Source organism: Leptodactylus fuscus, chromosome 1, assembly GCF_031893055.1.
Source record: "Leptodactylus fuscus isolate aLepFus1 chromosome 1, aLepFus1.hap2, whole genome shotgun sequence".
NCBI lineage: Eukaryota > Metazoa > Chordata > Amphibia > Anura > Leptodactylidae > Leptodactylus > Leptodactylus fuscus.
This window is the reverse complement of record NC_134265.1, coordinates 45367757-45389014: the sequence shown is the minus strand read 5'-3', so window position 1 is coordinate 45389014 and position 21258 is coordinate 45367757. Positions and strand designations below refer to the sequence as shown.

General features: G+C 47.3%; 1 protein-coding gene across 1 annotated transcript; it reads left to right on the top strand.

The window, feature by feature from the left end:
* Window positions 1-8275: 8275 nt before the first annotated feature.
* On the top strand, window positions 8276-20734 carry SMIM15 (small integral membrane protein 15). The gene is made up of 2 exons (XM_075262407.1): window positions 8276-8396; window positions 19171-20734. Exon 2 carries the CDS (start codon window positions 19189-19191, stop codon window positions 19411-19413), a length of 225 nt encoding a protein of 74 aa, XP_075118508.1. The 5' UTR covers window positions 8276-8396; window positions 19171-19188; the 3' UTR covers window positions 19414-20734.
* The last annotated feature ends 524 nt before the right edge of the window (window positions 20735-21258 follow it).

The window sequence follows — 21258 nt, the reverse complement described above, 5'->3', positions numbered from 1 at the left end:
TGTTCACTCATCTCTAATTATGACCACAGTACCCAGAGTTACTGTATGTTAGGGGGTCTTTTCATTCTTTCTATCCTTTTATAATCTTCTCGCACAATTGGCTCATTCACACTCACTTTCCTTTGACTTCTAGCATACCGACATACCCCACCTCACTATCCTATATACCCCGCCATTCTGAAAGATTGTAAAACCCTGAAGTCCAAGTATAAAGAACACGGGATTCAGGAATCCGCCTGTTCATTTCCTCAATAAAAAAAGAAACTGTTTTGTGTATTATTATATGGATGAAGGTGACTCAGAGCTTCGCAGTCGTCTTCTGTTTTTGTTTAGCGCCCACATCTGGTTTGCCCCCGGGTCAATCACATGGATTTGTGTTTGGTAATTTAAAAAATGTGATGAGAAGTAGTTCACTCGTGTCATGTCTCCTCCTGGCTGCTTGCATCTTGTCCCTTCACCTTGGTGCGTGATCAAAATGTACCCACCGTTGTCTGTCCTCAAGTTACATCAGACGTGTATGGCCGTTCACCACCATGAGGTTAAAATTTTATTATCAAGCCCCTTGCAGAATGAAATATTACACTAAACCCACTGACCTACATTGGTGTCCATCTAACTATGCACTGATTAAATTGATCCTCCAGAATAAGACAATATTATAGTATTCCATCAATGCTATGACAGCCCCTTTTAATAGAGTAGCCCATACCCCTTTCTATCAGTGATGTCACCATTGCAGCCATTTGAAATCAGGCTATTTTCTTTGCCGCCATACACAGAAATAAATGGGCATCTGGGAAAATCAGATAAACTACATGTATAAAGATCTGTATATACTATGATGGTTTAAAAAGGTTTTCCCCCTACACCCAAACAGCAGCACAAGATGGGGTATTCCTGCCCCTGTGTACTGTTAGGACAGGTGGAACTTTTATTAAACTAACAAGTTGCCCTCCCATAAAGGCCCAGGAGACCTCCCCCTCCCTGTGTTTTTTTCTGTCCTGTTACCAGGACAGGTGGAGGGAGAGGTCTCCTCTCCCATCTGAGTTAGGTGGGCCTCCGCTCCCCTTTTGACTTACCTAGGGGTAGTGGAGGTCACCTTCCGATGGACGGCAGCTCTGGTCCCGCGTTGTCGGCTCCATTCTGTCCTCCGGCGCCGCTCCCAGCCGCCTAGGAACATAGTTTCCTTCTGGCGGAGGGGGGATCCTTGCGGCGCCTCTGTTTTTCCGGCCGCGGACACTGTGTGTGCGCCGCGGCCTTCCGGCACTTACCGCTTCGCGCATGCGCGCGGGTCCCGATTCGCCGGGCCAATCGCGCATGCGCGGCTTTCCGTCCGATGCATGCGCACCAGTGATCTTAAGCGCCGGACGGTGTTTTTTATATGCCCACAGGTAGGGGTTTGTTAGGGGAAGGATTTCCCCACCTAAAGAGGCCAGGAAGGCTCTCTTTTTTACACAGGGGAGGCCAGAGTGCCCCCTGGCTTGGATAGCTAGGCGGAGGTCGCTGGGGGCGTGGTCAAGATTAGCCCCCCCCCCCCCCCCCTCCGCCCTATTTTAAGCTGGCTGGCCCATTATAGTTTGCCTGTCAGCTCTTGCTAACAGGTTGCTACTGCTCTTGGGCAACCAGAAGGCAGCTAAGCAAACCTTTGTGAAAGAGATTCCTGAAGGAATAAGGTGATGTATTCCCCCTAGTGGGGCCTCAGGGTAAAGCATAAGATAAGAGATTAATTGATGTATATCTCTCCTTAGATGTCGTCTTCCTCCTCTGTACCTGAAAATCCTAGGAGGAAGGCTCCCGCCAAACGACGCCACCTAGCCTGTATCAAGTGCGAGGTGCCTCTTCCGGACGGCTATGCATATCAGTGCTGCCGTGGGTGCCGTGGGCCCCCGTCAGAGGACACGTCCGTCCGAGATGTTGTTGGCTGGGTGAAGGAGTTTGTGGAGGAGTCAATGAGGGAGATGAAAGTTTCAATCTCCCAATTGTCTAAAAGGCCTCGCTTGGAGTCATCCCCTCCTTCTCTCCCCCCTATGGAAGCTCTACAGATCCTAGATGTGGTTTCCTCTGAAGAGGACATCTTGGAACCCGTTAAACCGGTCTTTTCTGTAGACAAAATGCCCAAATTGTTAAAAGTTGTACGGGCCAAGGAAGTGGGAGACCCTACTGAAGAGACTCCATCTACCTCCCTTAAATCTTTCAAGGCCAACTCTGAAATGATTAAGAGGATGGAAGCGGAATGGAGGTTTCCGGAACGACCATTCAACGCTTCCAGGCGTTTCAGGTCGCTGTTTCCCCTAGCTGAAGCCCAGTCCAGCTCTTGGGGCCCTCCGCCTAAAGTAGATATAGCGGTCTCAAAACTATCTAAGCGCACCGTGGTACCAGCGGAGGATGGTTCGAACCTCCAGGATGTGATGGACCGCAGGGCGGAGGGGTCCCTTAGGCGCATCTATGCCTCCTCTGCAGCGCAGGCCTCAGTGGGCATTGCGGCTAGTGAGGTAGTCACCAGGCTGCGGGCGGAGGTCTCGAATCTCGAGAGAGACATCGACTCAGGTGTCCACAGAGACGATCTGCTGACAGCCATGACGAGTATCAGTCTGATGTCTGACTACCTCTCTGAGGCGGCTTTCTACCAGGTCAAGCTGGCAGCAAGGGCTATGGCTTTGTCAACTGCCGCGAGGCGTCCCCTCTGGCTCAAACCCTGGAGGGCAGACAATGCCTCAAAGTTCAATTTGTGCGCCTTGCCATTTGAGCCGGGCAGATTATTCGGTAGTGAGCTCGACCGCATAATGGAGGGGCTGGCCGACTCGAAGGGCAAAAGCCTCCCTCAGCCTGCAGGGTCCAGGCAACGGTCCTTTCGGGGCTATGCGGCCTCTAGAGGCATGTCAAGAGGCCAATTCCGGAGGCGCCCTGGCGGCCAATCAAGAGGCGGTCGAGGTTCCTCCCGTGGTGGTGAAAAAAGATCCACCTTCTGACTATCACAATCCCCTCGCCTGCAGGGCCGCGGTGGGGGGTCGCCTCTCCTTACATCTAGCCGCCTGGCATCAATATATCCAAGATCCATGGGTTCTCCAGCTTATACAGGATGGCTACAGAATAAGCTTTCTTTCCCCCCCTCCAGACAAATACAGGAGGACCCGCCCTCTTCAGGGCACCAAGCAGCTTCATCTTCAAAGATCCGTGCAGGAGTATGTGGACAAGGCTGCATTAGAACCAGTCCCCCTAGACGAACAGGGTCAAGGCGTCTATTCGCCCGTATTTCTGGTGCCAAAGTCGACCGGAGGGTGGCGCATGATTATCGACCTAAGGTACGTAAATCAATTCATCCGCAAGGTCCGGATCCGTATGGAGACCATAAGGTCGGTTCTCCCGTTTTTGCAGCCAGGAGATCTATTTGTCACCTTGGATCTGAGGGACGCATACCTCCACATTCCCATTTATGCTCCACATAGGAAGTATCTAAGAATTGCCATACATCTAAACGGAAGATTACATCACTTCCAGTTTACGGCTCTCCCGTTCGGTATATCTTCGGCCCCCCACACCTTCACAAAGGTAGTGGCTCTGGTCGTAGCCGCCCTGCGCCTCCAGGGGATATTTATTGTCCCGTATTTAGACGACTGGCTATTAAAAGCCCAGTCAAGGGAGGTCCTCGCCACGCAGTTGAGTATCACAGTGGCATTCATAAGCGAGCTGGGCTGGCTGGTAAACTGGCAGAAGTCAGTAGTGGTTCCATCAACCCGGATTCAGTTCCTGGGCTTCAATTTGGATTCTCTCAGTATGATGATCTCCCTGCCCTCTCCTCGAAAGGAGAAGATTGGTCGAGCGGTCCACCACCTATCCCGAACCAGGAAGGTTACAATCAGGACAGCTATGAAGGTCCTAGGACTTATGTCCGCGGCCATCGAGGCAGTTCCCTGGGCACTATGGCATATGCGCCCCTTACAGCTCGAGATCCTGAGAGAATGGAACCACAGTCCTTCTGGACTTCAGAAGCCTATCCAGTTATCCATCAGTACCCGTCGATCACTGGAATGGTGGTCCCAACTCAAAGATGGGAGGTCCACGGTCCAGACTTCCTGGACCCTGTTGACCACAGATGCCTCCCTCACAGGTTGGGGAGCACATCTGGGGGAGACCCTGATACGAGGAACCTGGAGCCAAGAGGAGAGAACTCGCTCCTCCAACTGGCAAGAGCTTACCGCAATATATCTGGCACTTCGGAACCTGACTCCCCATGTGCAGGGGAAGGCGGTCAGAGTGAGAACAGACAACATAACGGCCGTGCAGTATGTCAACAAACAGGGAGGCACCAGGTCTCCCTCCCTGATGCGGGTGACCAACCAAATCTTTTCCTGGGCAGAAAGGAACTTATCCAGGTTGTCAGCGGTGCATATCAAGGGCCATCTCAATGTCCTGGCGGATCAGCTAAGCAGGGGCCTAGTAACAACAGCCGAGTGGTCTCTGAGCCAGAAGATCTTCCAACAACTCACCAGGATGTGGGGTCTCCCCGAGGTGGATCTGATGGCCACCCAACACAACGCCAAGGTGGGAGTCTTTTGCTCCCTGTATCGGGATGGCAATCCCTTGGCGATCGATGCCCTGTCAATACCCTGGAGCTTCAAACTAGCATACGTTTTCCCTCCGATCCCAATGATTCCCAGGGTATTGGCAAAACTCAGGCAGGACCAGACGTCGGCCATTGTCATCATGCCGTTCTGGCCAAAAAGGGCATGGTTTACCCACCTCATGTTAATGAGTCGAGGGACCTACTGGAGGCTTCCGCGTGTCCAAAACCTGGTAACTCTAAACAGTCAGCTCTGCCAGGATCTGGACAGGTTCAACCTCACTGCCTGGAGGTTGACCGCACCGTACGTGGAGACAGAGGATTGTCCCAGGCCGTCTTAAGGACATTAGCCCACTCTAGAGCGGATTCAACCAATCACAGTTACCAGAGGATTTCTCAGGTATTTAAGGACTGGGGGGCCAGGAGACAATGCGATACATCATCCATTGAGGCAGTTCTGGAGTTCTTACAGGAAGGGTTGGACAAAGGATTGTCCCCAGCCACCCTAAGAGTGCATGTCTCGGCACTATCCGCTCTATTAGGGACCAGATTATCGCAGAATCCTCTCATAAGGCAATTCCAAAAAGGGGCCTCTAGGCTCCGACCCCCGGTACGGCCCCCGGCTCCCCAATGGGACCTAGCTGCGGTCTTACAAGGGCTATGTGCCCCGCCATTTGAGCCCTTGACAGAGGTAGAGTTCAAATACCTCTCGTGGAAGGTAACCTTCTTGCTGGCAATCACATCGGCCAAGCGAGTAGGGGAGCTTCAGGCCCTGGCGGCCTCGGAACCATATACAAGCTTTTTTCCGGACAGAGTCCAGCTCAGATTTATCCAAGGATTTCTGCCGAAGGTTCCCTCGTTGGAAAATATTAACCAAACAATAACCTTACCAACATTCTTCCCCTCTCCCGCCTCCGAATGGGAGGAGAGAATGCACAGCCTGGACCTTGTGCGAACACTGCGGATATATCTAGATCGGACGAGTCCATTCAGCAGAGCAGATAATTTGCTCATTAATTTCTTGGGTCACAACAGGGGAAGGAAAGCATCTAAACCCACACTATCGAGGTGGATTAAAGAAGCTATTTCAGGGGCCCTGCAGGCACAAGGTCTGCCGGTCCCGGAATTTTTGCGTGCCCATGCTACTAGGGCAGTAGCCGCGTCTTGGGCAGAGAGACAATCCCTCTTGGTGGACCAAATCTGTGCGGCTGCATCTTGGTCTTCACATTTAACCTTTGCAAGGCACTACAGACTGGACTTGCACACCACCAAAGCAAAATCCTTTGGTTACTCGATCCTGTCCTCAGCTTGCCAGGATCGCCCTCCCTAGAAGGGGTATTACTCGTTAAATCCCCATCTTGTGCTGCTGTTTGGGCGTAGGGGGAATGGAAGATTATGTAGATAATCTGTTTTCCCTTAGCCCAAACAGCAGCACAAAGCTCCCTCCCTTTTGGCTTAGGTTGATTATACACGGTTATATTCTGTATGATGCTTGGAGACTAACACAGGGAGGGGGAGGTCTCCTGGGCCTTTATGGGAGGGCAACTTGTTAGTTTAATAAAAGTTCCACCTGTCCTAACAGTACACAGGGGCAGGAATACCCCATCTTGTGCTGCTGTTTGGGCTAAGGGAAAACAGATTATCTACAATATCAGATCTATTGGAGCCGCCGTATCTGAACAGTGTATAGAGATGGTAGCAGGTTGCCCTGTACATTGTGTATCGTGAAAGGATTGAACTTACCCAACGGTCCAGGAGGGAGAAAGTGTTCCATAATGGAGGAAGCTGAGCTTGTGAAACCTACCAGCGTGGACCCATTCATCTCCGGGTATCTGAATTCCTGGGACTTCAGTTAATACACCCAATATAGCCATAGTGGATGAGGCAGAACATACACATTCACTGGAATGAGAATAGGCACCAAATACAATCTTTATACTGGACATCCCTCATCTTAAGTCATGGACCAGCCACCACAGTGGAATTCCTAACTATAACTCCCATTGGGAAGCTGCGTGTGTTACCAGTAACCTCGGTAAGGCTCAACTTGGTTTCACTGCCTCCTGAGTCGTTCCTGTGCTAACCATCAGGACCATTCTCCACACCCCAACACGGCACCAGGGTAAGAGAGGACCCCTCTCCAACTGGATATCAACATCTACTAAAGTCAAGTCTTGAACAAGTTAACTCTTTTTGGGAGGACTCGTCGACAGTAGATGTTGTGGGACATAAAGATTGAGCATTCGGATTTCAGCTGACTGATCTGTTTGTTATTGGGGAGATATGTTACCACCAGAACTGTTAGAAGCAAGGTACTCCCTTCTCCCAATTCAGGGCACATTGATACTTAGCCAAATGAAAGGTGAATGGGGTGTTGGGGGGGGGGGGGTTATCGGAATCCATGTTGTCTTGCAATAGCGTTGCATGTAATTTTATTATTAAGGTCAACAGAACTTGTGATTGAGGCTCCTATAAGTTCCTACAATAGAATTGTGAATACCGCCGCTGAACCTAGCTCCTATAAAATTTATCAAAAACTTCAGACAAAAACAACCTGATAAAATGGTGGTTAAAGATGAGATGATCCAACAATCCGATATGTAGAAGCAGGTCTTTATTGGTGTATCAGAACAGACTACATGTGAAGTTTCCAGTAACATCAGCCTTATTCATGGCATGGCTGAGCATGGATCCCATTGTAGTTTGGATCAAGGAAGATGCCTCCTGAAGGACTTGGGGGTCAATATGATGGACTCGATTTACTAAGAATAAGTTCACGCTGGGTTTTTCAGACCGGATTTTGACGCGAAGGCCGCCTCAGAATCCAGTCCAAAAAATGGCTAGCCGCGACTGGAAGCCGATGCAGTACACCAGCATCCAATCGCGGCATTCCGCTCCAGATTAGGCCCAAATGAGGGTAAGTTCACATGGGTTTTTTGGACCGGAATCCACCTCAGAATCTGCTCCAAAAAACGCCTACCATTGACTTCAATGGGAGCCGTTCAGTTCTTTTTTCCGCTAACGTTTTTTTGCCGCTTGCGGAAAAAAGAAGCGAGCTGGGGCATAAATATCACTATTTTGGCCCATTTAATACCCTGGTTTTGGTATCCATCAAAGTTTCTGCAGAACAGGAAAACTAACACAAATGTGAACAGTATTGAAAATTGAAATAATAAAAATTACAAAAAATGTAAAAAAATAAGAAACACACGCATACATCCATCTATGTATATACATACACACACACACACACATATATATATATATATATATATATATATATATATATACACACACACACACATATATATATATATATATATATATATATATATACACACACACACACACACACAGAGATATATATATAAGTTGCAACAAATTAGCAAACACAGTAAACACAGGTAGGCAAAAAACAAGCCCAAAACGCTTGTGGTCCTCCAAGGGTTAACACTGGTCTGTGGTCTGACAGCTCCTCTGCTCGTCCCACCCTCACACTTGGTGAACGCTTCATACAAGTGCGGCTCTTTGCACACGCTCCCTTACTTCCCCCTTGCACGTCCTGGCACCTCATGACGTCACGAGTTCACAGCCGAAGACTTTTAGTCAATGAAGCTTTACCCGGCCGGGATTCCGCTGACCAATCACAGCTCAGCTTCTATTCCATCCAACGAGTAGTCGCCTGCTGCATCCAATCACAGCGCTTGTTACACCGTGACTCCAGGAAGTGCTTGTGGCCGCGGGAGTGTTGCTGGCAGGAGAGCAGTCAGGGTTCGGAGTGAATTCCTACTTCCTCCCCGGCAGCGGTTGTGTGTGAGCCTTCATGTGCGGCCTGGTATGTACCTGACTGACGGGGGGAGCTGGAGGAGAGTTCAGGGAGTAAGTTTGGGATGGTTGAGGTTCTTGTTAGGCAGTGACCTGGGTCCAGGCGGGTCACACATCTGTACCTGGGTAATGTGGGCTCTCAACCAGTCTGTAAATGAATCTTAAAGGGATTTTCCACAATCACTTAAGTACTGCCTAAAATTATAGCAAAGAGTTCCCCTATATAAACTGCCCCCTGTCATACTGTCCTGTCCTGCTATTGTCCTACTGACCCACATATGACATCACCAGAGGTCAGTGGCCAATCACTGGCTGTCGTGTTCTTTGATTGGCTGCCTTGGTCTGTGGATGTGTGATGTCATCACTATACAATATGCGTCATTATGGCTGCCACAGTGACATTATGGGTGACGTGTGACTGCAGTGGCCTGTGACCTGTGAATATGAGGTACAGGATGGACTCCAATAGTGCAGAGGTTTTTTATGAGTGAGTATATGGCAGGTTTTTATTTTTTTACTGTTTTAGTTAGATTTGCACCATTCTAAAACTAGATATGGATAATCTAAGTCAATGAGCAGACAAAAAAGTAGCATGACCTCTACACAGTGAATGGAGCTGTCTGCTCTGCATAGCTGATTGGTGGGGGTGCCGGGGTGGGTGCCCTAATATTGCTAACCTATACTGAGGATAGGCCAGCAATATCCAGTCTTGGAGAACAGTGTGTGTGCCCCATGAAAGTAGCCATAAGACCCTAGAGGCCAATAGAGTGTCCTTCTGGCCACCATTGGGGTGATGTGCCCACCATTATTTATGATGTATAGGAAAGTGTTGTTTTTTTTTCCTACTACATGGTGACTCTGATAGCTGTGTATGTGAATCCTTCTTTAATGTAAGTGAATGGAGTCACATGGTACTGCGCCTTATAGTTTCAAAAAGATCGAGCGCCGCTGATATTTTATATGCAAGTTGAAGTTGCAGCCCCCTTGTCCCATAGTGACATCATTCTCTTACATTGGTGAAGGAGGTGCAGGACAAAATGGCGATCTTTGGTCACAGGGAGGCAAAGCCGCTGTATAGCCCTAGCTGTATTGGCTAGCCGGGATACTCCACAGGTATGTAGATGTGAACAGAGCCGAGCTATTTTTCTAATCTAGTCTCTCTTACTTCCTCAGTGCTTTCCACATCTCTGCTTGCTGTCAGTGACTAATAACACTGTAGTTTATATTGGGGTTGTATGCTGCTCCAGGACTGAGATAGGAGGATACGTAAGTAACCAGTGTAGACAATCAGCAGTCAGATCAAGTGGTTGTAACTTGGATGAAAGCTAGGCAAAAGAAGAGCTTTTTTTGCCTATGTGAAGCTCTTCTTTTGCCTATTGACACGGGGTGGGACCCTAGCTTCTACACTGGGACAAAGCCTGTATCCCTTGCACTTTGGATGAAAGCTATGTCCTATCAGTGGGGGTCGACCACTGGGACCGCTACTGATTCAGAGTAGCTTAGATTGAATAGAGCATTGTTCACACTGGTGTGATGACGCTCCATTTATCTCTATGGGACAGTGGATGATTGCCAAGTATAGTGCTTGGCTCATACATAGCAGTGAAGGGATGGGTCTGCAGAGGAGACCACGGCACCAAATCCGCATGTACTATATGTGGTTTTGGTCCAATAACTTCTAATAAATTTTTGTAGAAAATGTTCCTATAACTAATTCCACAAGGGGATAGTCATTGAGTAATTTTCCACATTATCACATCTGGGTGCTGTCTACAAAACTGAGTAAAGAACAGACGGCCCCGCGCTGATCAGCTCTATGGGGTCACTTCTAACATCCATACTATAGACAACACAGAGCTGGAAGGAGATGGCTCCGGTCCTTGGAGTGAGGCGCCACCAATACCACAGCTTGGCTCCCGTTGACTTCAGAGGGAGATGTGCGGCAGTATCTGTGTTTGGCCACATATAGTACGGACCCTATACAATTGATGAGCAGGGGGCGGCTTTTGACCTAACCCACCGATATTTATAGCTTTTCCTAAACACTGGACAAACCCTTTAGGGTCAGGTCATGCTATATGTGGTCTAAAAAATATACTCTATGTCGCAGCTGCAATTCCCAGACCACCTGGCTGGACCAAACTCACAGCGCCATAGTTATCTCTATAACACAGTAAATTTGGGTCAGTTGAGGTGCAGGGAACACGGCTGTCACTCAGACCATGTTTCATGGACCAAAATCCAGCTGTCTGACACAAGCCTCAGGTTATAGGTTCTGCATTTGGACAAAGCCTGGTGACTGTAGTGCATTTAAGGCTGGGGCTTTAGCTCCTGCAATAATCTGAGTAAATGACATCACGTGGGGGGCTCTGATGTTGCCGTAACAGAAACTCTCGAGTCCTAAAATGATTTTTGAGCTTTTTGCCACTTAGAATCGCAGTCAAGGCATCCTCGGGGTTAACTCTCTTGGCTTGTGTGACCTGGCAGTCTTTGGTTACACAGTGGGAGCTGCAGACAGACTCCCTGTTTAGCCTCACCGAGAGGGGGCTTTTCAGGAATGGAACTGATATCCTAACATTTGGATATACCATTCGTATCAGATCAGTGGAGATCTGACTCTCTGCACCCCTGCTGATCAGCTGATAGAAGGGGCTGTGTTGGTTTGGCAGGCACATTATTTCCATGGGTAGATGGCCTGATGTGAATAATGACAGGAGTGCTGCTCCTCCAAACAGTTGATCTGTGAGGGTGCAGAGTGTAAGACCCTCACCGAACAGATATTGATGGTTTTCTATACAGATTATTTTCATATGTGAAATCTGGATTACCATAAAATGGTAATAAAAGCCTCATCATCAGGTATGGAAGGTGTTATGTTAAAGACGACCTTTCATGTCCTTAGGAAAGTGCGGTTTACTACTAGAAAGCCAACTGTGCGCACTGTCTGTTTTCCGGGTATGTGCCCCGGTGGTGGCCATATTGGTGCTGTTAGTTTCCGCACCACTGTCAGAAGGGCGTTCCTCATAGCTCAGTGCTGTAAGGAACGTCTCCACACACAAAACTGTGACATAGCTTTGTCCTGTCAGAGGGGGGCGCTCCTCACAACTCCTCTAGTCCATGCTATATACACCAATCAGCCATAGCATTAAAACCAAACACAAGAAATATCATTGAGGCCCTTCTAGTAGGGCTGGGCAATTCATCGAAAAAAATATTCAAATCGAAATGTCAGGCCGGATAACCAATGTGATTTTGTGTACATCGGTTATTGCAGTATGTGCGAGGAACAACCTGTGTGAACCAAAACTGTTATTGTACTGTGGCGTCTCTTTAGCGTATAATGGATGGCCCATGGGAGGAGAGTAGAGATGAGCGAACACTGTTCGGATCAGCCGATCCGAACAGCACGCACCCATAGAAATAAATGGAAACACCTGTGACGCCGGCCGGCCGCCGGCAAAGAAAGTGTCACAGGTGCTTCCATTCATTTCTATGGGAGTGTGCTGTTTGGATCAGCTGATCCGAACAGTGTTCGCTCATCTCTAGAGGAGAGCAAACATAAAAAATAGTGTTATTCACCTCTCCTGGGCGCCAGAGTGACTCCTTCTTCTCTTTCGGTCTTGTGACTGACATCAGGGACCACAGAGGCCTCAGAAGACCCGAAGAGAACAGGGAGTTGCATCAGAGCCCATGACATGAGTTAAAGTAAATTTGTTGGGCTGAGACGTCCCCACCTTGGGCTCTACTTCACCTATTTTTGTGGAAAGGGGTGACTAACAAGGTGTTGCAACTTTTGCACACAAAAAAGGGCGGTGTACCAAGATGCAGAAATCTGCCACAAATGTGTAAATTTTCCCTGTTGTGTGCCTGGCCGTGACCACAGCAAACAGACTCCGCCATTTCTTATTTACCCTGCTGGATACATTCAGGGACGTATATTACAATATGAATATTTTTTTTTTTTTTTTCATGATTAAAACGCTTTCTAAAACTACAAGAACAAACAAAAAACCTCTCTGTCTTCTCCATGTAATGAGAATGCTAGACAAATGTTTTCTTCTATGACAAAAATGTCCTATTCTTGCATTCTGCGGAGATAGGAGGATAATTGGTGGATTATTTTTGCTCACAGAATAAGCAATGTGAAGTTGTCTTTGGCCGTCACCTCTCATCTTCATTGGCTCCGCTCTTGAAAAGCAAACACAATGTATTAGTTCTTGTTGGAGTCCGGGGTTTAAGTTGAGAGGCCATCAACCTTGGTGAAGAGGACCGTAATATAAAACCGCGCCGTATTCCAGCTACTATTCTTCATGCGTGGTTGTCCTGGTGATGATACTGTCTCTGTATAGGGGTGATGTGTTTGCTCTATATGACAAGGATTGGAGAGACGTGATCTGAGCCACCATTACTACATGAAAGGTAAGTATACTGGCAAAGCTGGACGAGTATCTAAAGAGATCTCGTGCCTGTGAGGTTGAGGACACATGCTGCAAAAAAGCTGCTGCCATCGTAAAAAACCAGCACAATCCAGATGAACCCTAGAGGATTGAAGGGCCCCACATTTAATTTTGGTCAACAGAAGTAAGGATTTCCAGCCAGGCTCCCACGCTGGTGCATGCTAGGCCTGAAGCTGATCTAACAGTGGCAGGCACATTCAGCTTAGAATAGGCGTTGACCCCCAAATCTAACTTTTATACTGTTGACCTATCAGTATGTGATCTGAGGTCCAACACCAAGACCCCACACAGATCATATGTTCTAGTAACCCCTGGGTGCCGGGGCTCGGACCCCGACTGATCACATAGTGATGACCTATCCTGTCTAATCTAACTTTATGACCCCTCTCACCCTAGGTTTACGCTAGTATTTGGCTGTCCCTTGTTGGGGTCCGCAGAGCCTGTCCACTTAAACAGCAGTTACTTGTAGACACTGTAGACTATAATGGGGTCAGCCTGGTGTCTGTCGGGTTTTATATGGAGCTGGCAGAGAGAAAAGTGCTTCTTGCCTGACGTTTCCCTCTGCTGATTTTAGGCGGAATCTGTGGCTTAGACTGAACCTAGTTCACATCTGGGTTGGAGTCTAAGCCACAGATTCCGCCAGTCAAAAATTTAGTGCAAATTGGCACGATTTGACCCATTCTCTTATGCTAGGTTCACACTAGTGTCCGGGTTTCCGTTTTTGTGTCCACTTGGGGACCTGAAAACCAGAAACCCTATCTGATTAAAAAACAGTTACCACGAACCCGTAGAGCCAGGGGTAGGGAACATACGGCTCTCCAGCTGTTGCAAAACTACAACTCCCAGCATGCATACTTGCTCTGCTGTTCTTAGAACTCCCATGGAAGTGCATGGAGCATGTTGGGAGTTGTAGTTTCACAGCACCTGGAGAGCCGAAGGTTCCCTACCCCTGCCATAGACTATAATGGAGTCAGCCGGGTTCCACCTGAAATTGGTGGAGAGAAAAGCCCTGCTTGGAGAACTTCTCTCTGCATATTTTAAGCAGTCACACAAAACTAGTCTTACCGCAACCTTATTCACTAAGTCACACTCCTCAACAGATGAAGAATAAAAAAACTAAGTGTTTAAAAAGCACAAAAAATGTGTCCCAAGTAGAAACGAGCGAGTACTATTCGAAACTCCCATTTTGAATAGCACGCACCCATAGGAATGAATGGACGCAGCCAGCAAACAGGGGGTTAAGCGGCCGGCCTCATCTATTCATTCTTATGGGTGCGTGCTATTCGAAACGGGCGTTTCGAATAGTACTCACTCATCTCTAGTCCCAAGTAAAGCCGTTAGTCTGTTGTATGGGTTGTGTGATATAATACAGCATTAGTTAAAGGGATCCTGTCTCTAGGAAAATGTCTTGCAGCATGTTAGGGCTTGTTCACACAGAGTTTTTTGAAGTGAAATCCGCCTTCAAAAAAGGCTCCCATTCATTTCAATGGGAGGCGCTCATTTTTTTTATTTATTTTTTTCAGCTATCAGGAAGAAGAAGTTGACCAGTCACAGTGTCCGTGGCGCGAGACTCTCTCCCGATTAGGTCCATTCATTCGAGCCTAATCAGGAGCGGGATGGCGATGCACCGCCTCAGCATCAGGTTGCGGCGAAATCACATGGCGTAAAACCTTTTCCACCGTGTGAACTAGCCCTTTAAGAGGAGTTTACTGACAAAGATTCAGTGTAACCTGTCATTTATCCATTGACTTCTCTGCTTTTTCTGTAATACAGTCCAGGAGGTTCTCCTATGGATGACTGACAAGCTCCCCTCTATAGCGGTGTATACAGGGGCAGTTGTGTCACTGACAGGTTATACTGAATCTCTCTTCTCCACCAGCCTGTATATATTAAGCTGCTCCTGCTCTATAACATGCTGCCTGCAGATTGCAGAGTATTCTCCATGTGGCAGAATCCTTCTAAGACCGATTCCTAGGATAGTGATTTCACACCAAGCTGTCAAATTCAGCATCTCCTACTTGGAATAATGCCTGGTATGAAACTATTTCATTTAACCCCGTTATGGACTCCTTCACAGTTTACAGTGTTATATAAAGTGCACCCCTCCTATGACAAGTGTCCCCTATACATAATCCTTGGCCATATATGTGTAAGGATTACTGACTGAGACATTGCTCATTTCCAGGAGTAGTGAAGGAGGGCTGATGTTGTTGCTCCCATTACCCTGTACTGTGTGGGATCACTTTGTCTTCTATGAGCCCAGGATGGTATTTGTGTTGGAAGAAACCTTTGTTTACTGTGCCATAAATCTATTTATTGCGCCCTTCGCTCACATGGCTCAGGCATTGCCAATGCTTTGGTAATGGCTTTTTTTTTTTTTTTTTTTAGTCTTCCTTAATCCAAAAGTCTAAATGACTCTTGAGCGACTTTATTAAGAATCAGTGCGCCCCTATGTTAATATGGAGTTTTCCCTGGATGGCCTGTATGGTCCGCACCAGTCAGAGGGTGCAGAACCCTGTATAGCATCAATGAATGGTCTCTGCAGCCTATTCCTAAGCTGTCAGAGCACTGCGGGGTTATGTCTGTCTCTTCGGACACTCCTAGATATGAAAGGATAATGGTTCCAGATGAGTGGGGGTTTGACACTAAGCTGATGCATCCCTTTCATTGGTTTACCAGGCACAGTTCTGTACATGTTCTAGTGGTCATTCTGGGTACTGCAGCTCAGTCTCATTCAAGTGAATGGCACGGAACTGAAATACCAGGCACGGCCACTACAAACTATATGGTGCTGTGTCTGCAAAACAGTGAAGGACCTGCAACAGTTAAAAGTCTATTCACACAGATGATTTTCACAGCATGTGTCACACGGCTGCAATAAATTCAATGCCTGTGATTGGAGTTATTCACATGACCAATTTTTCGACTGTTTTAACATACATCCTATTTTTTTCCCCCATTTGTACAGATCTCTCAATAGTCAAATCTATGAGGGGACTGTGAAAATGGTTGCCCACGTGGAAAAAAAAAATTACAACGGCTGTGTACATTGGCCATCTAAATAGAGCCCGGAACCGTACTGACACATCTACCTTTAGCAGACATTGATTTTAAAGGGGGCATGCAGACACCAATGAACGTCTACGGACCCATTAAAATCCCAGACAGAACATGGATACTATCTGGACATGATTAAAGGAACAACCATGGACAGGACACAGCCTGAAAACCTGCAGGATTATGTGCTGTAAGTGCTTAACATATATGCTATATGTCCACTAAAAGCATGAGTGCTCCGGTCAGGACTTTCTAGAGCACGTAAATTCCTCAGTCAGGCTGGTTATAAGCGGTACTAAGGGTAAGTTCACACTGGGTTTTTTGGTCCGGAATGTGAGGTTGAGGCCGCCTTAGGTTCCGGACCAAAATACAGGTAGCTGCGACTGGATGCCGGTGCACTGCACTAGCATCCAGTTGCGCACTCCACTCCGGATTAGGCCCAATGAATGGGCCTAGTCAGGAGTGTCTTCAGGCGCATGTCGCGAGGCGACTCCGCCTGAAAGAATCTGCATCCCGCTTCTTTTTCCCGGGAGCCAGAAGAAAGAACTGACCGTCTCCCATTGTTCTTTCTGGGAGCCGTCTTTTTGGTCAGGATTTTGAGGTGGATAAAGCCTCAAAATCCTGACCAAAAAACCTTGTGTGAACTTACCTTAACAGTTTGTCCTCCACCAATCTGGTAGTGATGGCCTATCCTAAAGATAGGCTGCCAATATTAAAGTCCTGTGTTCTCTGGATTATAGTGCTGACCAGGGCATAGTACTACCACAGCCGTGCCCATATTGTAGTGTAGGTCACATAGTGTCAGTGCAGTCATACATTGTGGACAGAATTCTCTACACTAGCGCTTAAAGGAGTTGTTCAGCTTCAGCAAATAAATGTTATTTTTGGAATAGTATTAAAAAAAAAAAAAAAAGTTGGGCAATTTTCTAGGACTGGACAATTAATCGAATAATAACCAAAACCTAAACTCTTCAGACTCCAGAGTATAATGATTGGAGGCCCAGGGGATGTGAGCAAACATGGAAAAACCAGTTACTCACCTCTTCAATGACATCAGGCACTGCTGAGGGCTGTGAGTGGGTAACACAACCTTATGATGTCACATTGACAGACCTCAGCAGTCTCTGACATCATTCAGGAGGCCCAAAGAGGACGGGTACCTGCGCCGGATCCCGAAGGAGGTGAGTTACACTGTTTATTATGTTTACTCACCTCCTCTGGGCCTCTGCTTATTATATACTCTGGTGTATAATAAAAAATAAGTGTCGTCCCTGATCTTGCCACAGACCCCATTGCACAAGACACCCGGCCGACTAGGCCCATTGCGTCTGGGGCTAATCCGTGAGTAAACTGAAGAGGGGCCGAAAGTGGATGAACGCCTCAGTTTTTTCTGCTGTGTGATCGGCCCCTCTGCGCCCTGTGTGGCGAGTTGTCTTTGTAGGTGTTATGAGGTGTGTACGTGCTGCCTGCAGTATATGGGAGTTTTAGTGGATGTATCTCCATTTCCCAGATGTATGACGGTCCGGTCATTATCTCATCCCAGTGCACGGTGGAGTATCATAGCGGCCAATAATAGCTGACAAGTAATAAGCCCCTGCTGATACAGGACCATGGCACAGCTACGTTTCCTCCTTCATGTGCTTGTGCTGTATGGTATTCTCTCTTCCCATTGTCAGGTGTCACACTATTACTCCATTGTGCCAGCACTGCTTCTATTACTATCCTTCTCTTCTTTATTCATCTTTTTGTCCTGCGTAGACCCGCGGGCCTCCTGTTACATACTGTGCCATTTCTATGGTAACAATGCACACAAAGAGAGAACCTGATTGCTTCCCCGCAGGCGTAATGAATGGCCGCTAAATTACGTTACTGGATGAGGCAGCATATCATTTCAGCCAGTGGTGGAAAACCTAATAGGTTTAGGGGGTCTGTGACTTCTGGCGAGGGCCGCTACATATATGTATTTTCTGTATGTTAACCCAAGACTAGGGTTGAGCCGATTTTGACTTTTCAGGATCAATATTGAAATCCGATTTCCGATCATTTTTCATTCGAACCCGATCTCGATCCCAATTCCGATCCCAATGCAAGTCAGTGGGATTTTTTTTTACTAATCGGAGATCGGATTTTAAAAACAATCCTATTCAATATACAGCATGGAATCTAACAATCGAACGCTTTAATTGTTAGAATCCACGCTGTGTAGTGATTTTTTTTTTTTTATGACTAAGTAGCCAGAGGATTTTTTTTTTTAATCCTCTGGCTACTTAGTCCCCCCTGGTGTCCATTTACCTGCAGAGATGGCTGATCCGGTGCCCGGTGTTCTCGTTCTTCTTCGCCTCACTGCCCCCCTGCCTCCCAGGTTAGGAGAGTGTGGGCGGTACTGGGAGGGGAGACGTCAGGTCTCCCCGCCCTGTACCCGCCCACACCCTCTATGCCACAAGCCCCGCCTTCTTCCTAGCTCTTTAACACTAACCTGGGAGGCAGAGAGGCGAAGAAGAACGAGAACACCGGGCACCGGACCAGCCATCTCTGCAGGTAAGTTTATTTTATTATGCTTACTTATATAGCGCCATCATATTCCGCAGAGCTTTACAGATATTGTCAGTCACTGTCCCATATAGGGCTCACAATCTACATTCCCTATCAGTATATCTTTGGTGTGTGGGAGGGAACCGGAGTACCCGGAGGAAACCCACGCAAACACGGAGAGAACATACAAACTCCTTGCAAATGTTGCCCTTGGCAGGATTTGAACCTAGGACTCCAGCGCTGCAAGGCTGCAGTGCTAACCACTGAGCCACCGTGCTGCCCATAGCTAATAGAGATGTTAGCTAGTCTCCCATTAGAATGAATGGACCTACTAGAACAGGTTATCTGTGCATGGGCTGTGTGTCAAACCTCAACAGATCACATACTGATAGGTCATAAGTCAGAATTTTCCATTAGGTCCCGGAAAAGCCAACTTTATTAACAAATTTTAACTCCTTTCTGTGAAATCCTGTACTGAAATCCACTTTCCACGCGTTTCCCTATTGCCGTCAGAAATCTCTACACTACTGGATTTATGGGCCTTGTATATACACCAGGGATGTGGGGACACTTCAGTTATATCATTGAGAACTGCCCCAATATACATCGGGAAGAAGCAGCGTGTGAGTGAAACGTGCGTTGGGGCAGGTGCCTGTGGTCTGTAGTCCACCCTCGCACTAATATTGTATGCATGTCTTTGGTGGTGCCGCCATTTTGTGACTCTCTTTCTTTCCCCAGTGACTCTTCTCTGAAGACATGATTGACCTAAAGGCCTGGGCCGAATACATCGTGGAATGGGCTGCCAAAGACCCGTATGGCTTCCTAACCACTGTGATCCTGGCCCTCACCCCGCTGTTCATAGCGAGCGCCGTACTCTCATGGAAACTGGCAAAAATGATTGAGGCCAAAGAACGAGAGCAGAAAAAGAAGCAGAAACGTCAAGAAAACATTGCAAAAGCCAAGAGGACAAAGAAGGACTGAGAGACCCGGCTCATGGCGGCGTTAACCCATCAGCAACCACAGACTCTCTTTAGTCACCATCTCTCGGTAGCCCCGTCCTAATCCAACGCTCCATGTTAACCTGCAGACTAATGCTTTCACTTTGACATTTTCTAAAATGTGAGACTCTTGGCTGCGAGTCCTGAGACTTTATGTTCAGCCATGTACGGTTTCTATATTTGGCACATACGTTTCTTTAAGTGTCAGCCTTTTTGGCACCCGATTTTCCCATGAAAGGTTATTGCATGTGACCATGGTTGGCGCTGATATGGTGCCTAGAGATGTCTGCAGGCCATGACTGTACATATAGATGTGGCAGGCGCTAGTGCTGTAGGGCCACACGCTACACTCAATACATGTGATTTTTCCCCAGGTAGAAACCTTTATAGAAGAAGTATATCCTCAATAGAGGATATGTATGGTAGTACATGGAGCGCTCACACAAAATTTGGACCTCTGTATGTTACCATAGGGGGCACGTGGCTTTGTCTAATGCTTTCAGACCAGTGTTCGTTTGGCTGTAACACATGGACTTTTCTATTCAAAAAAGATGCAGCTTGTCCAGGCATAGAAAAAGCATGGCTGCCTTTTTCCAACAACAGCGCCACACCTGTCTGTAGGTTGTCTTTTGTATTGCAGGTCAGCACCATTGAAGTGACTAGGCCTGAGCTGCAATATTAGTCATAAGGATTAGGCTCTTCACCTTTTCTATCTGCTATTAAAAGGGGTTTATGGCCCCAAATTGACTTTTCATACCAATTATGTTTTTTTTTTCTTCTCCCTATCAGTATGTCTTTGTAGTATAGGAGAAAATCCACACAAACAGGGGGAGAACATACAAACTCCTCGCAGATGTTGTTCCTGGCAGGGTCGAACCCGGGACTCCAGCGCTGCAGTGCTAACCACTGAGCCACCGTGCTGCCCATACTAATGATGTATCCACAGGTCATCAGTGTGTGATCTTTTAGGGTTCTGAGACCGGTAGCTTCACAGATCAGCTCTTCCAGCATCTTCTGTTAGCTGCTAGTGGATGGCCTGGGTACTGCAACTCCCCCCTATTACTTGTATAGGAATGCTGCTACCTCTCTACTAACAGCTCCTGGACCTGCAAGAACAACCGATCTGTGTGGGGTAAGGGCATAAGACCCCCACAGGTCACATAACAGTATGAAAAAATCAATTTAGGGCTAGTCAAAACCCTTAAGGGACCGATATAAATTTTCTATTTTTCTCTTTTTATTTGCCTGATATGAATACAAAGTGATGACTATAAGTGAGTAAACTTGACTTTCTTTAAAGATGATCTTGTACGTACTTGTTATGTCACTCATAGTCTTGGGATGATATAACCTCACAGTACAACAGCCTGGGAGATGTTATGACTGAAGATGACAGCAAGGGATGAAGTACTTGTAAAATGCAGTAAGTGATCTTAGTAGAAGGTTACACCAGGGGTCTCAGACTGGACTACAAAGATTTGCAGTTGCAGGGTTGTATTCCTTGTGTTGGGCCCCTACCTGTCCTCATATAGAGGTGGTTATTAGTATAGTACTTACCTCTCTGCGTCCTGACTGTACTGCTATGGTGTCACATACACACACCCACGGGAAGGCTCCTCTTCTACAGATCCTGAAATCCAGTTTTATTTTTAAGAATAGAGAACTGGCAGCATCACCTCCCCTGGCCACGTGTTTGAGACCCCTCTTTGCCCAATGGCCCACTGATGGGACTACCTAACATATTTCCCTGGCAGTAACGGCTCATTGTTGGGGACCAGTTTTCGGCTGCAATGATATCCAAGTCAGAAAATACCCCATCATGTCACCC